Source organism: Trichomycterus rosablanca, chromosome 9 (assembly GCF_030014385.1).
Source record: "Trichomycterus rosablanca isolate fTriRos1 chromosome 9, fTriRos1.hap1, whole genome shotgun sequence".
Taxonomy (NCBI): domain Eukaryota; kingdom Metazoa; phylum Chordata; class Actinopteri; order Siluriformes; family Trichomycteridae; genus Trichomycterus; species Trichomycterus rosablanca.
Window position 1 is genome coordinate 5,146,511 of NC_085996.1, and position 15,525 is coordinate 5,162,035.

A 15,525-nucleotide genomic window follows, 5' to 3' on the forward strand; every position below is an offset into this window, starting at 1 on the left:
TAAGTAATTGTTTAAAATCACGATGATGGTTTTGCTTCCTTCGCAGATATGAGGAAAGCCTTGTCCAGAGACACGGAGAAGAAATCTATCATCCCGCTGCCACACCCGGTTCGACCTGAAGATATAGAATAACAGTCAGGAGTGACTGCCTGGCCTTTCGGTCATAGTCAGGGGGTCACGGTTTTGTAAATATATTTAAATAAGCTGTAATCATGCGAAGAGCTGCAAGATTTAAGGTCTGCTAAATAAACATGATGTAAATTCATCAACCATTAAAGACACGGATGCAACATTTATTCACGTTTTTCTTTTATTTTGTTACAAAATGATCCTCAGAACAGGTTTAGGTCCACAAAAATCCATCGCTAACAGATCAGTCCTTCTTTGCGGCGTCTGTTTTCTTCTCATCATGGTCACTATCGCTTCCACTCTCACTTTTACTCTCACTGCTGCTGCTGCTGCTGCTCGTACTGTCGTCCCGATCGTCGTCCACGCCCTCTTTGGGCTCCTGAGCTCCTGCACTGTTTGCCTCCTCTGCTTCGGGCTGTTCAGTTTCACCCGATTCGGTCTCCGGTTCCTCCGGTTCATCTTGCTGCTGCTGTTTCTTCCACATCTTGGCCATGGCCAGCAGTTTGAGGTTGGGCTGATTGGCGGCGTCCTCAGGAAAGATGTAGTCGTAATATTCCTCCCATCCGGCGTCCGACTGGGGAAAAAAGGGAAACGTTAAAACGAACAGCTTCATACCGCCGCACTCTGGGAGGGGTCAGACAGCTCGGCGTGTGACACGGTTTCTTACCCCGTCCTCGGCCGTGAGCTTCCTCCTCTTCTTCACCTTCTCCGGCATGAGCTTCTTCACTCGTTCCTTGTTGGCGGAGGTTCCGAACTCCTGCTCGAAGTCTCTCCAGGCCTCGAGCAGCATCAGCCTCTCCTCCTTCTCCTCGCAGGTACGCAGGCCGTGGTTCGCCTCCTCGTACACCTGCCTGCACCGCTGCAGCCGCTCCTCGCCCTCCGTAGAGAACTCGAACTGCGCGTAACTGATCCATACCTGCACACAACAGACGAAGATGCTGCTGCTGCTGAACGGTGGTGGAATTATTCACACTATATAACCAAAAGTATGTGGACAACTGATGGATGGATGGATGGATGGACGGACAGATAGGTAGACAGATTAGATAGACAGACAGACAGATAAATTAGATATGTAGATTAGATAGACAGACAGGTAGACAGATTAGATAGATAGACCGATTAGATAGAGAGATAGACAGATTAGATTAGATAGAGAGATAGACAGATTAGACAGATAGATTAGAAAAACAGACAGATTAGATAGATAGATAGATAGATAGATAGATAGATAGATAGATAGATAGATAGATAGATAGATAGATAGATAGATAGAGACAGACAAATTAGATAGACAGACAGACAGATAGATTAGATAGACAGATAGATTAGATAGACAGATAGATTAGATAGACACACAGATTAGATAGACACACAGATAGATTAGATAGACAGATAGATAGACAGACAGATTAGATAGATTAGATAGACAGATAAGATAGACAGATAGATTAGATAGACAGACAGATAGATTAGATAGACAGACAGATTAGATAGACAGACAGATAGATTAGATAGACAGAGACAGACAGATTAGATAGACAGAGACAGATAGATTAGATAGACAGATAAGATAGACAGATAGATTAGATACAGACAGATTAGATAGACAGACAGATAGATTAGATAGACAGAGACAGATAGATTAGATAGACAGATAAGATAGACAGATAGATTAGATAGACAGACAGATTAGATAGATAGACAGATTAGATAGACAGATAGATTCGATAGACAGACAGACAGATTAGATAGACAGAGACAGACAGATTAGATAGACAGAGACAGACAGATTAGATAGACAGATAGATAGATTAGATAGACAGACAGATTAGATAGACAGATAGATTAGATAGACAGACAGACTAGATAGACAGACAGATAGATTAGATAGACAGACAGACAGATTAGATAGATAGACAGATTAGATAGACAGATAGATTAGATAGATAGACAGACAGACAGATTAGATAGACAGAGACAGACAGATTAGATAGACAGATAGATTAGATAGACAGATAGATTAGATAGATAGACAGACAGACAGATTAGATAGACAGAGACAGACAGATTAGATAGACAGAGACAGACAGATTAGATAGACAGATAGATAGATTAGATAGACAGACAGACACAGACAGATTAGATAGATAGATTAGATAAGACATAAAATAGGTATATTAGATAGACAGATTAGATAGACAGACAGACAGACACATTTACATTTTCGGCATTTAGCAGACGCTTTTATCCAAAGCGACTTACAGTTGTGACAGTATGCAATCTAAGCAACTAAGGGTTAAGGGCCTTGCTCAAGGGCCCAACAGTGGCAACCTGGTAGTGGTGGGGCTTGAACCGGCAACCTTTTGGTTACTAGTCCAGTACCTTAACCACTGACCTACAACTGCCCCGTCTATGTTCTGCCCAACTATCTGCCACACAAATACTCTTTTTACTGAATGGGCACAAATTCCCACAGACACAGTTCACAGACCTGTAAGAATTTTAGAATTGTAGCTAAGAAAGGTAACAAGGGGTCACCTTCGGTCAGGTGTCCAAATACTCAAGTCTGAGGCATCTAGGTGTTAATGACTAAGTGAGTAGGTGGAGTCGGACCCACCACAACCGTGACCACGTGGACGGAACCGCAGCACCTTTCAGAGCCCTGAGATAAGACGCGTACCTTGACGTGCTGTGTGCGCTGCAGGAGCCTCTTATAGAGTCTCTGTGTGTTCTCGTACTCCTCCTGCTCTATCTCAAAATCGATGTACGACTTCCACAGAACCTGCAACACAAATCAGGAACACCAAGACGTTTCAGGATACGGCTCGCATCAGAGAACACGACAGGCAATAAAATGAAGTTAAGGGAGAAGGGCGTTTCACCTCGGGCATGTCGAGGCGCGGCTGACCGGTGGCCAGTTCGAATATGGCCCGCGCCCGGTCCACGTCTCCCAGGATGGTCTCCAGCTCGGCAAACTTGATCCAGGTGGTGCAGTTCTCCGGGCTGAACTCCAGGTATTTCTCGTAGAGCTTCCGGCAGCGGTCGAACTCTCTGAGCTGCAGCTCCAGCTCGATGTAGCCCTTAAACAACTTGTTTTTCGGACATTTCCCGATGCCCGTGCCCTGCAGGATTCAAGATTGTAAAAAAAAAATCAAAGATAAGGGGGGAAAGACGGGACCAAAGTCACAAGAACAGAAAACGTCACTAACTTTACCATTAATGGAGAGGATGTGGAAGTGATAGACAGATTCAACCTGGTTAATATGGTTCAAATACTAACGGCAAAGGATCCAGGAGTCAGGAAATACCACACATAACCTGCACTTCATTCTCTCTGGTTTGGAATCTCACTTAAAATGTATGAATTCCCCGTGTGTGTGGTCCACTATACAAGGAACTACTGGGGCGATTGAAATGCACCTACCATGTCTCTCCAAACAACAGAATTCTCCAGCCTATGAGGGAAAATTGTTCATCTACACTTAGAAAATAAAGACATGCTTAGGGCATGATTGCCAGTAGTCATATTCCAATATTCCAAGAGTAATCGTACGTGGTGAATGTAATGAAGTTGCATTGTCTGACGTCCAACACCCAGTTCTAGCTGGTTTAGACCAGTTTATATGTCCTAGCTAAGAAATCCCTGTTAGCGGTCCTACAGACTCGCAGAAGAACGTATATAAGGGTGTTTATTTTTTCTGTCTGAGTCTCTGTGTGAGTGTGATCCTTCTTTGCAGACAAGATTAAAACTCTTTTCTACTCACAATCCAGTTTCTGAGGTTAAGGGTTTTTTCCACCACACAGTAAAAAGCAGGACTGGGAGAATATTATCAGTGAACTTTGAGAGGGGGTAAATAAGACAAACAAAAGGATCCTCGACTAAATCAAACCCAATCTTTCACTCAAAGTCCAGAAAAATAACGGGAAGCTTTTTTATTTGGACACATAAGAAGAACCACTCGGCCAGCTGTAGCCTAGTGGTTGAGGTCCTGGACCAGTGATCAGAGGGTCTCTTGTTTAAGCCCCACCACTGCCAGGTTGCTGCTTGAGCAAGGCCCTTAACCCTCAATTGCTCAGACTGTACACAGTCACTGTACTGAAAATGTAAATGTAAATTTAAAAACACTGGGAAGGGTTAAAGTAAGGAGAAAGAGGACGGTCAGCAACAAGATGGATGGATACAATTAGAGGAACCAAAAGCCACTGAGAAGCCTAAAGACCCAAACAGCTGAGAGGAAGTTCTGGAGAAACACGAACCACATAATAATGTGAATAATAATAATAATAATAGATACTTTAAGTTAAAGTGGAGATTAATGATCCTGATTTTGTCATGACTGTAAATCCTTACCAAGCCTCGTCTGGCGTTCTGCAGGTTCTTCTGACGGATCTCAAACTGGCCGTAGAGCAGCCAGATTTTGGCAAAGGTGAACTATAAACAAAAGATGGAAACAGAGAAATGAACGACTCCTGGGTTAAAATTCTGTATATATACTGTACATTCAAAGTCCAAACATTTACACATGTGCATAATACATGTGTTACTGTGCAGAGGTCTATTATGCTGAATCTCAGAGGTGCTATTGGCCGACTGGGCACTGGATTGCCGGTGGAACCGGACCCGCCACAACCCTTGCCAGGATAAGCGGTTGCATGAAAATGAAATAAAGGTGCATCTGCCGCTTGCACCGCCCTGTTCTGTCCCCTCGGACACTCGCACACTAGTCCTGGTCAGTGGTTATGCCTCACACAGGGCAGTTGACCTTCTGTCCAGGGTGTTACTGAAATGCAGCCCGTGATTCCAGTGACCCTGACCAGGGTAGAGCGGTGGTGAAACATGAAAATGAATGCATATTGGTTTCTATACATCCGTACCTTGAACCCCTTTTCAAAAGCTGTACCTTTTTGTGAGGGATGAGCTCCAGACACGCCTGATACACCTGCCGCGTCCTCTCAGGATCCTGTCAGAGCAGCACACACAAGCGCTCGTTACGCACACTTACACCTCCCGTCCTCCGGATCCGAAATAAACCCTCGGTGAAGCGTCCGGGACTGACCTTGACCTCCAGCTCCTCGTACAGGGCGTAGTTGATCCACAGGTAGACGTAGCGTCTCCAGTGCCTCTTCTCCAGGATGGGGGGGACGTTGGCGATGGCTCGTTCGTACACCTCTCGGGCCGTGTCGGCGTCTGCGTCGCTCTCCACCAGGCGCAGGTAATCGAACCAGGCGTCGTAGTTGTGCGGGTTCGCCTGAACGGAAGATTACAATATGAAACCAGTGAGCAAATGATACTATCCACTATACCTTGATCAGCCATAACATTAAAACCACCTGCTTGTTTCTACACTGTCCATTTTATCAGCTCCACTTACCATATAGAAGCACTGGACTGTAGTCCATCTGCTTCTCTGCATGCTTTCACCCTGTTCTTCAATGGTCAGGACCCCCACAGGACCACCACAGAGCAGGTATTATTTAGGTGGTGGATCATTCTCAGCACTGCAGTGACACTGACATGGTGGTGGTGTGTTAGTGTGTGTTTTGCTGGTATGAGTGGATCAGACACAGCAGCGCTGCTGGAGTTTTTAAACACCGTGTCCACTCACTGTCCACTCTATTAGACACGCCTACCTAGTCGGTCCACCTTGTAGATGTCAGTCAGAGACGATCGCTCATCTATTGCTGCTGTTTGAGTCGGTCATCTTCTAGACCTTCATCAGTGGTCACAGGACGCTGCCCACAGGGCGCTGTTGGTTGGTGGACGATTCTCAGTCCAGCAGTGACAGTGAGGTGTTTAAAAACTCCAGCAGCGCTGCTGTGTCTGATCCACTCGTACCAGCACAACACACACTAACACACCACCACCATGTCAGTGTCACTGCAGTGCTGAGAATCATCCACCACCTAAATAATACCTGCTCTGTGGGGGTCCTGTGGTGGTCCTGACCATTGTAGAACAGGGTGAAAGGGGGTAACAAAGCATGCAGAGAAACAGCTGGACTACAGTCAGTAATTGTAGAACTACAAAGTGCTTCTATATGGTAAGTGGAGCTGATAAAATGGACACAGTGTAGAAACAAGGAGGTGGTTTTAATGTTATGGCTGACCGGTGTACATTGAGCAACTGGTTTTCATACCTTGACCTCCTCCTCATACTGGAACCTGCGCTTGCTGACGATGACGTCCTCGATCCCTCTCCTGTCCCCGAACCTCTTCTCGAATACAGTGTAGTTCTTGAACAGCTCCTGCGCTTGATGTTTGGGGATTCTATCCAGAGCGAACTTATAAATCACCCGAACGCGCTCGAACTGAAACACACACACACACACACACACACACGTCAGGTCAAACAGTGCACACGAACATACATATTTCCATGCATATTTAGACGTTCTCTAGGATTACCTCCTTTTGCTTCTCCTCAAATCTGGCGAAGGCAACGAACAGGTTTTCGTCGATGTACTCCTCGCCGAAGAACTCCACGGCTCTCTCGAACACTTTTCTGCCGTGAGCTATGTAGCCGTGTTTGTCCTCGAAGCGGGCGTATTTGATCCAGTTCTTCACTTCAGGATGGATGATCACGAGTGCAGTGACGTTAAGGACCGCAAGTTCAATCTTTAGTAGGGATGTAACGATACACTCTACCCACGATGCGATGCGGTGCACGATTACTGGGTTCATTTATTATTTCTCTTAAAAAATAAAAGAAAATACTGTATTTGGGCTTATCTTTTAATTATCTAAATAATGAGTGCCCTTTTTTTCTGAGGTAGGTACAAACTATGCAAAACAATTTTGAATTAAGCCCAATTTGGCTGAAAACCCCCGAATTCGGCAACCAGGCGTATAGTGCCAGTGACGTCAACCAGGCGAGGTGTACAGCGCCAGCTTACTCTGCTGTTTAAAGTGAATATCGGTTCATTTTGTCAATATGTCAAATCGATTTGAATCGGTGAATCATTACATCCCCAATCTTTAATACGTACTTCAGAAAAATTGAGCCGTACTAGCAATGTTGTATCACAACAGTGTCGTCTTATATACACTATATGGACAAAAGTACTGGGACACCAATTCTAATTACTGAATTCACATGTTTCTGCTACAACAATTGCTAACAGGTGCAATAAATCAATTATGTGCTCCCAACTATGCGTCAACAGTTTAGGGAAGGCTCTAACCTGTTCCAGCATGACTGCAGGACAACTCCAGTGTCCTGCAGAGAGCCCTGACCTCAGCCCCACTGAACATCTTTGGAATGATCTGGAACATCAACCAAGGCTTTCTCGAGCAATATCAGTGCCCTGCCAAGCGGCACGGTGGCTCAATACGGTCCGGGTCCTTTCTGTGTGGAGTTAGCATGTTCTCCACATGTCTGCATGGGTTTCCTCCCACAGTCCAAAGACGTGCAAGTGAGGTGAACTGAAGATACTAAATTGTCCATGACTGCGTTCAATATAACCTTGTAAGCAGTAACTACCGTTTCTGTCATGAATGTAACCAAAGTGTAAAACATGACGTTAAAATCCTAATAAAACAAAACAGTGCTCAGCCATGCAAATGCACAAATTCCCACAGACATAGATTGAAAGCTTGTGAGAAGCCTTCTCAAAAGAGTGGCTGTTGTTCTAGCTGAAAAGATCACACAGAGGTTACTCTATCTTAATAGCATTTGTTTTTAAAATAGGATGGTCAGGCGTCCAAATACTTTTGGCCATAGTGTATGTCAGAATTCCACTTTTAATGACCAGCATCAACTAGTTTTAACACATTAACCTTGATTAAATAAAATATGAACACACTCTGTGCAGTAAGACCTTCATATTGTCTATGATAGGGATATATCTCTCATAGATGGTTCTGGCTTTCTCCACCTCCTTATAGCGCAGCTCAAAGTTGATGTAGGAGTGCCAGGCCTGTTCTTCAGGTTCCCACTCCATCCAGCGTTCAAACGCCAGCCTGCAGCCCGCCACGTTTCCCAGCATCTCCTCCATATAGGTGTATTTGTACCTGCAAAACGAATACATGTAATCAATACACTGGCCTCTATCTATCTGTCTATCAGTCTATCCGTCTATCTATCAGTCTATCCGTCTATTTATCTGTCTGTCTGTCTGTCTGTCTATCTATCTATCTATCTATCTATCTGTCTGTCTATCCATCTGTCTATCCATCTATCCGTCTGTCTATCCATCTGTCTATCTATCTGTCTATCTATCTGTCTATCTATCTATCTATCTATCTGTCTATCTATCTATCTGTCTGTCTATCTATCTATCTATCTATCTGTCTATCTGTCTGTCTGTCTGTCTGTCTGTCTGTCTGTCTGTCTGTCTATCTATCTATCTATCTATCTGCCGTGTTTACTCTTGTGAGTTACATTCACGGCAGAAAAGGTTTATGTGGGTGCTTTGTATCCGTTAGGTAGTCACTGATATTTTATGCGTATTCCTAATTTAATGATTGCAATGAAGTTCAAAAGCTTTTCTATACACAGGCCTCTACAACTGACACCACAGCAGTTAGCTCTTATAAAGTCAAGAAATACTCAGATTTACCAGAAGGTGTTGACTCTGGGTAGGATGGTGATGGCTCGGTCCCAGATGTTGCGTGCATGATTGACCTGCTTGTTCTTCATCTCCATCTCGGCGTACTTCAGCCACAGTGTGACGTTTCGGTGATCCACATCCAGCGCTCGCTCGTAAATAGATCGAGCCCTTTACATTTAAACACAAACACACACAAACAGTTTTTATAGTGACACACACACACAGTTTTATAGTTTAAATTCCCATGAAATCATTAGACTAAGCATTAGCAGACTGCTTCAGTGCTTTTACCTCTGCACTTCTTTCAGACTTTCCTCCCATTGTGCGTACTTTATCCAGTTGGTAATTACAGTTCTGTTCTTTCGGATATTGTCTTCAAATCCCTTTCGAGCAGATAAAAAACAGTGATTTCAGATGATTAAAAAATCTAATAAGGAGAAAAAGAAACGAATACGACCTGAATACAGTTCTACCTTGCGTTTTCGTAATTTGTAGTCATTTAGCTCCTCTTCATCTGTGATCTTCTGTTTGGGTGGAGGGGGAAGAAGCTCGAGTTCTCTCTCCTTGGCTTCTCGGAGAAGCTGCTCGGCGGTGATCTGCACCTCAGCCGGGGCTTTATTCTTCACCTGGTATAGAAAGGCAGAGCAAAGTGTGAAATATCGAACCAGGTGAGTTTCTGATTAATTTTCAGCAGGTAATAAAATATTATTACAATGTACAATGTTTATAATCATCTTACTGCTCTACATTACAGCCATATTCACTATCTTACTGTCATTTAATGTATAAAGTGTTGTTGAAACAAAGCCTGTTAATGTTCTTTAAATATTTATTTCTATTTTGACAACATTTGCATCCTTACTTTGAATATAAACACATCTGTCGAGTTTTTTACGCTTTAATGTTGTAAACAGACCTTAATATCACTATAAATTTATCTTGGTGGTGGCTCAGTTTTGCAGCTGGAGGTGTGGGTACAGCATAGCAACGGGGTTCCTAAGGGTCTGGGTTTGGTCCTCATTTCCAATCCACAAATGGGACCATAGACAGATCAAGCGATTGGGGTTAGGGCCTTGCACAGGGGCCCACAGTGGCAGTGCTAAAGCTTTGTCACTCTGTTTATTTAGGCAGCTTTACTTGCCTAATTGAGCTTCATTTTTAAGGACTCCTGTTTTCCTTTCTTTCCTTCGAAATCATGCAGAAGGTGGATTGTCTGTTCTTAGCTATAGATCGGCACCCTGTCCAAGGTGTGTTCCTGTCTCGTGCCTAGTGTTCCTGGGTGACACTGGCCCACCTTGACAATGACCAGAATCAAGCAGTTAGTGAAAATGAGTGAATTAATGGATCTCACACTGTGTACATAGCAAAACGCATAGCTAAAATGCTAAGCTAACAACATAACATGTGTCATAAAAGTACGAAGCACTGACTGTTAAACAATTAAACATGACGTATTTAATATAAACGTCAGTAGAAGATAAATGCTTTATTGTCCTTCATTTAACAGACCAGATTTTATTAAACTAATTCAACATCTTACCTAGTTAGCATAGCAACAATGCTAGCAGAACAAACTAAACTATATTTCTCACCTTTGCCACTTTCGGTATCCTTTGTTTTCCCGCCGCGGTGGACGCCATGGCTTCAATATTTCACACAATCCTCAGAAAGAATTAAAACTTAATTTACAGAGTTTAGTTTAATAACTTAAAACACAATACATGCATTAACAACGTTCTGGCATGAACAAATTGTCCGCCATAACTTCTTTCCCGTGGTTTTTTTTTTCCCACCTGCATTCCGACAAATTCAGTTTTCTTTCATTTGATTGGCTGTTAGCTACGTCAATCAATTCTGACTTAAAGATGCTTGTAAAATTAGCCAATAATAAAATAGAAAATGTTAGTAGGCGGGCTTGGTATTAATGCGGGTGGAAAGTGTGCCCAATGAACGATCAGGACTGAATCAGGTACGTTCGATACGCCGTGACGTTTAGTTACCACGGCAACAAAACGCTAACGGCTGACAGGCAGCTACTGGATTAATATACAGAAAAATTAATACAACATTTAATTTTGCTTGATCTGTATAAAATCGACAGTTTGTATAAAATTAGACGTTTTATAAGCGACAGACGCCTAAAAGGTATAATTTATTACATTTACTTCTGACAAAACAGCACTGACACACCTGTGTGTGTGTGTGTGTGTGTGCGAGTGTGTGTGTATGTGTGCATGTAAGTTTGTGTGTGTGTATGTACGTATGAGTGTAAATATATATATATATATATATATACTGTATATATATATATGTGTGTGTGTGTGTGTGTAATTATGTGTCACAGTGTAGGTATGTGTGCAATTAAGTATGTAAGTGTATGTGTGTTAGTGTGTGAGCATGTGTATATATGCGTGTGTGTGTGTGTGTGTGTGTGTGTGTGCATGTACAGTAAGTTTGTGTATGAGTGTGTGTGTGCGTATGTGTGTGTATGTATGTAAGAGTAATATGTGTCAGGATCTAAGTGTGTGTGTGTATGTAGTATATGTGCAAGTGTGTGTGTATTTATGTATTTGAGTGTGTGAGTGTTTGTGTATGTGTGATCGTGTGTATGTGTATGTGTGTGTGTATATGTGTTAGAGTAATATGTGTCAGGATCTAAGTGTGTGTGTGAGTGTGTGAGTGTATGCATGCATGGGAGTTTGTAAGTGTGCGTGTGTAAGTGTGCAAGTGTGTGATTGTGTGTGTGTGTGTGTGTGTGTGTGTGTTTATAAACCTAATGATTGGAACACATACTTACTGATCCAGTCTCTATAACGTTGTTGCATTTTCCTGCATGGCATCCAAATTCCTCGTTAGTGCTAATGAGTACAGCTGAGGACTTTTTGTCCTCATATAAATAGGAATAGTTTGACTGAACCTATTATGGAACTGTGTTTTCTTGGAAAAATTCAAGAGGACTGTCATCTTATACTAATGTGAACAGAATGGTCGCCCGGGATGGTAGAATAGAACAGAAAGCCTTTATTTGTCATATATACATACAGTACAAAGAAATTCTTTCTTCGCATATCCCACCTCGTTTGAAAGCTGGGGTCAGAGTGCAGGGTCAGCCATCGTATGGCGCTCCTGGAGCAGAGAGGGTTAAGGGCCTTGCTCAAGGGCCCAACAGCGACTGCATGGCAGAACTGGGATACGAACTCTCAACCTTTCCGTTTATATATAGGCCAAAGCTCTACCCACTAGGCTACTACTGTCCAGGAGTATTAAATCTCTAACAAGTGTTTGTAAACTATAGATTAATATATCTGTATTCTTGCTAGTAGAAGATGAAGACCATTACCTCCTCCACCGGGACTGTAAAAAGTGTGACCGTAAGAAGAACAGAGTCCTCAGATGCTCATCAGATCACTAAACTAATCAATCCAGAAACTGTCGAGGTGTTCGGAAAAGTAAGCGTGATCCACTTGCTGTGAGTATCGTTTATATTTTTGAGAAAGGGCCATAAATAAATACCAGTTCATGAGGATGTCACAACTGGACACCAGATCAATACCAACAACCTATTTGGTGGTAGAAGGAGGCCTCTCACTAGCCCCTGTTGCACCTTTGACTGGAAGCAGGTTCTTTGATTAGATGAGACAAAAACAGAGCTTTTGTTAGCACTCATGGTGGGGTTGGAGTAAAGAGGGTGTTATTTAGAGAGAAACTATGTAATTACATTATGTAAGGCTGGGACTTCATTTGTATTGATTTGCAGCTTTTGTAAATGTGATTTTTAAAATTCTAGATCTCAACTTTAAGTCAAATATCAGCTTTGGTATCAGATCACTACTACTATCACTTGTTGTTTTTCTTTACCCGTTTTCAGAGAGAAAGCTAATCTGGCGGTGACTATTAGCACAGAAGAAAATCAAGTCCTGTCCCACGCTGCGTTTGTGGATCACCCGATCGGAGAGCTGGTGGATCAGGATTCATGGGAGCAGCTGCTTCGAACCAGTTTTAATGCCACGATGTTCACTGTAGGAAAACTGATGAGCTTCCTATTGCAAGTCAAACGTTTACATACACTTGTACAATACATGTATGTGGAGGGGTGTTTAATAATTCTTAGCTTTTTAAAATGCATTTGTTCATTTATCGTCACTTACGGCTTTCTCCTGTCCTGGTCAGTGTTGTGGTGTTGTTCTATTGTTTAATAGAATAATGCCCACTACCACTGGGTTCCAGGGTTCCACTTCACAGCCGAGGCCCTACAATAGACGGATAGATAGGTGTTTTTGGTGTTGGCCCCCAAATGTACATGTACCTTACAGATGTTAAGATGTTACAGATGTATGTAAATGTAATTATTTGTACATGATTAATAACAGATCATGATGTTACGTCTCATGTTTAAAGTTCCTTCTGGGTTTTTATTTTTTTTATCTCTGTAGCCTTTAAACACTCTTTTCCTGCATCTGTTCGTGGCCGAGTCCAGCTTTTCCGCCCCGAGCGCTAAAGAGATTATCAGGTACAATAAGAACACAATACTGTAGTTTAAACGACTTTATTTTATTTGATTTTTCTAAAGCCAGCATTGTGATTTGTCGAGCTTGTCATGCTTTTATGTCTCTAGCCTCAAATAAGCCAGGCTTCTCTATAGTCATCTGGTTAAATCCAGTGCAAATCTGGTTTGAGGCAGCAACAATTGCATTTCCACCCATGCCGACGTCTTCCTGTTTCCATTCCGAGCTTTTGCATTGAATTCCACAATCAGATAAAATTTGATTTTACATCCGGAGCCGAAATGTCATAAAGAGTCGACACCAAGCAGGCCTGAAGCATAACATCTCCATCTTCTTTATCCCAACAGAACTGTCTTTAATGCCATCACAGAGCTGGAGTACATCTGCCTCGCCACGCCGTACAGCAGCAGTCTGGGTAAAATTAATGATACTTTTACATACAGTAAGCAAACAGTATGTGTACAACCGATTATGAGACATTTTATTAGAATTTAATTTGAATAAGAAGCCTCCATCTCATATGTGGCAGTAAAACAAGATCCACAAGATTTTGGAGTGTGTCTGTGGGAATGTCAGGTATTGATGTGGTAGGACGAGAAGGCCGGACTCACAATCAGTGGTCCAGTTCATCTAAAAGGTGTTTGGGAAATCAATCATTTAGCTCACAGAATTAAATTGGTGTGTCTTTTTAATTAAACAAACACAACCAGGACGATCTATATATACAGTATATATATTTTTTTTTACATGATGATGCTCACAGCCGATTCTATTTTTTTTAGAGCAAGCCCTGGTGGAGATTTTCGAGCCCATGCCCTGTGTTCAGGAGGCAGAACAGGGTGCTGCATTCGTGTGCCACAGACACAACTACTGCCCGAGACTGCATGTCCGCAGAGCCAGGTACACGATTAATCCCACTAACATACTAAACTAATGCTCAGACTTCATTTCAACAGTTTTATTATGATACCAGTGTTAGAACTGAGTATCAGTTAATACTATCCATGATTACGGAATTAAATCAAATCTCATCTAGGTACAGGTTTTGTTTGTGCCCCCAATAACCAATCATATGTGTGTGTGTGTGTGTGTGTGTGTGTAGAGCACCGGATCTCAGAGATAGTGGGCTAGCATGCAAAGTTTAATGCCATAAATAATATATCTGTATATTTTCATTCAGAACAGCATGTGAGGTGAGTTATTTGGGGGGTAATATGATATTTTGTTGATGATATTTTGCAGGGTGGAGGACCACGATGATCTCACATGCGTTTTACCAGAGCAGATGAAGAAGCTGACGGGCTCGTATGGGCCGTACTTCCTGTCCGAACTGATCCAGGCTCAGGATGAGCTGAACCACGTGGCGGTGTGTGAGGTCAGTCAGACTGTCGACAAGGTATCATGAATATTTGTTTTAAAATAGTTAATAATTAACCGAAGCATATTAAACCAGGACAGTTTGTCTAGTGGTTAAAGTACTGGACCAGTAATCAAAAGGTCGCTGGTTCAAGCCCCACCACTGCCAGGTTGCCACTGCAAGGCCTTTGACCCTCAATTGCTTAGACAGTGTACTGTCACAGTACTGTAAGTGTACATGTAAAGGAACTTCAGTAAGCTGTAAAAAGCTGAAGCTTCTGAGTTCCAATCTCAATGCTGCTACCAGCCTCTCTGGGCAAACACTATTAGCCTTGTCTGAGGAAAGGGGAGTCAGCCCAGAGATCAGCCCAGATCAAATCTCAGCTGCGTTATCAATCGGCCGGTGCCCACACAGATATGAATGGCTGTGTCTGAGGGAGGAAAAAGGTCAAACCCATTCCACAGCGCTGCTGCAATTGCGACCTCTGCTGGCTGGTCGATGTGCCTTCACGTGAGGCGGTTGATTCACAGATAGCAAGGCACATAAAGGTATAAAAGGAAAAAAGGAAAATAACAATTACAGGAAAGAAAATAAAAAGACAACCAAAAAAACTTTAAAAAGAAAGAAAAATGAAAGCAGAGAGAGCAGCAGCAGCAGCAGCGGCAGATGTTCTGTTTAATATCGGGTTGTATTGTGTGGATTCAGGATGAAGGAAGGGCCGTTGGCTTCATCAGTGTTACCGGTGAGCTGAACCTGCAGCTGCTGAACCAGTGCTTCCAGCTCGGACCATTTAACGGACTCATAAAGAAACATTCAGGAAATCAAACTCAGGATTCAGAGCGATTAGACCACAGGACGTCCACAGATGAAGAAAAACACCCGACTGATCTGGAGGAGGTGAATTACTGGACACAACAATTGTTTATTCTTTTCTTTTATCTTCTTTCTTACTGTTTTATTTTACAGATTTATTAATTTCTAG

At 42.6% G+C, this 15,525-nt stretch overlaps 3 protein-coding genes across 5 annotated transcripts in view; 2 read left to right on the forward strand and 1 right to left on the reverse strand.

The window, feature by feature from the left end:
* naa20 (N-alpha-acetyltransferase 20, NatB catalytic subunit) overlaps positions 1-296 on the forward strand; it is a 35,803-nt gene extending 35,507 nt beyond the window's left edge. Inside the window, exon 6 of the mRNA XM_063001718.1 lies at positions 47-296. Coding sequence (XP_062857788.1) covers positions 47-132 — 86 coding nt within the window. The 3' untranslated portion in view covers positions 133-296. The remainder of the gene's footprint in view (positions 1-46) is intronic.
* Positions 293-10,433, reverse strand: crnkl1 (crooked neck pre-mRNA splicing factor 1). Its single transcript, XM_063001717.1, has 14 exons — positions 10,274-10,433; positions 9,155-9,307; positions 8,973-9,064; positions 8,691-8,849; positions 7,976-8,142; positions 6,538-6,716; positions 6,270-6,440; positions 5,190-5,381; positions 5,034-5,093; positions 4,484-4,564; positions 3,015-3,254; positions 2,813-2,914; positions 797-1,045; positions 293-703 (listed from the first exon to the last, which is right to left on the reverse strand). The coding sequence occupies exons 1-14, from the start codon at positions 10,319-10,321 to the stop codon at positions 374-376; spliced, it is 2,223 nt and encodes a 740-aa protein (XP_062857787.1). The 5' UTR covers positions 10,322-10,433; the 3' UTR covers positions 293-373.
* Positions 10,434-10,695: 262 nt separating this feature from the next.
* Positions 10,696-15,525, forward strand: part of cfap61 (cilia and flagella associated protein 61) — a 33,503-nt gene continuing 28,673 nt past the window's right edge. For 2 of the 3 annotated variants that reach the window (XM_063001719.1, XM_063001721.1), the window contains exons 1-8: positions 10,696-10,826; positions 12,002-12,150; positions 12,550-12,700; positions 13,115-13,191; positions 13,534-13,601; positions 13,969-14,086; positions 14,429-14,561; positions 15,249-15,440. In XM_063001719.1, the coding sequence (XP_062857789.1) occupies positions 12,008-12,150; positions 12,550-12,700; positions 13,115-13,191; positions 13,534-13,601; positions 13,969-14,086; positions 14,429-14,561; positions 15,249-15,440 (882 nt within the window). In that variant the 5' untranslated portion in view covers positions 10,696-10,826; positions 12,002-12,007. The remainder of the gene's footprint in view (positions 10,827-12,001; positions 12,151-12,549; positions 12,701-13,114; positions 13,192-13,533; positions 13,602-13,968; positions 14,087-14,428; positions 14,562-15,248; positions 15,441-15,525) is intronic. The other variant, XM_063001720.1, reaches the window with a different exon arrangement.

Bases quoted from the DNA above. Each gene is read 5' to 3' on its own strand.
- crnkl1 (XM_063001717.1), bottom strand. From the start codon at position 10,321: ATGGCGTCCACCGCGGCGGGAAAACAAAGGATACCGAAAGTGGCAAAG. The intron at 9,065-9,154 runs GTAGAACTGTAT...TCTGCTCGAAAG, and splicing joins ACAAATTACGAAAACGCAAG to GGATTTGAAGACAATATCCG. The intron at 1,046-2,812 runs GTACGCGTCTTA...TGTTGTGTGCAG, and splicing joins AGCGCACACAGCACGTCAAG to GTATGGATCAGTTACGCGCA.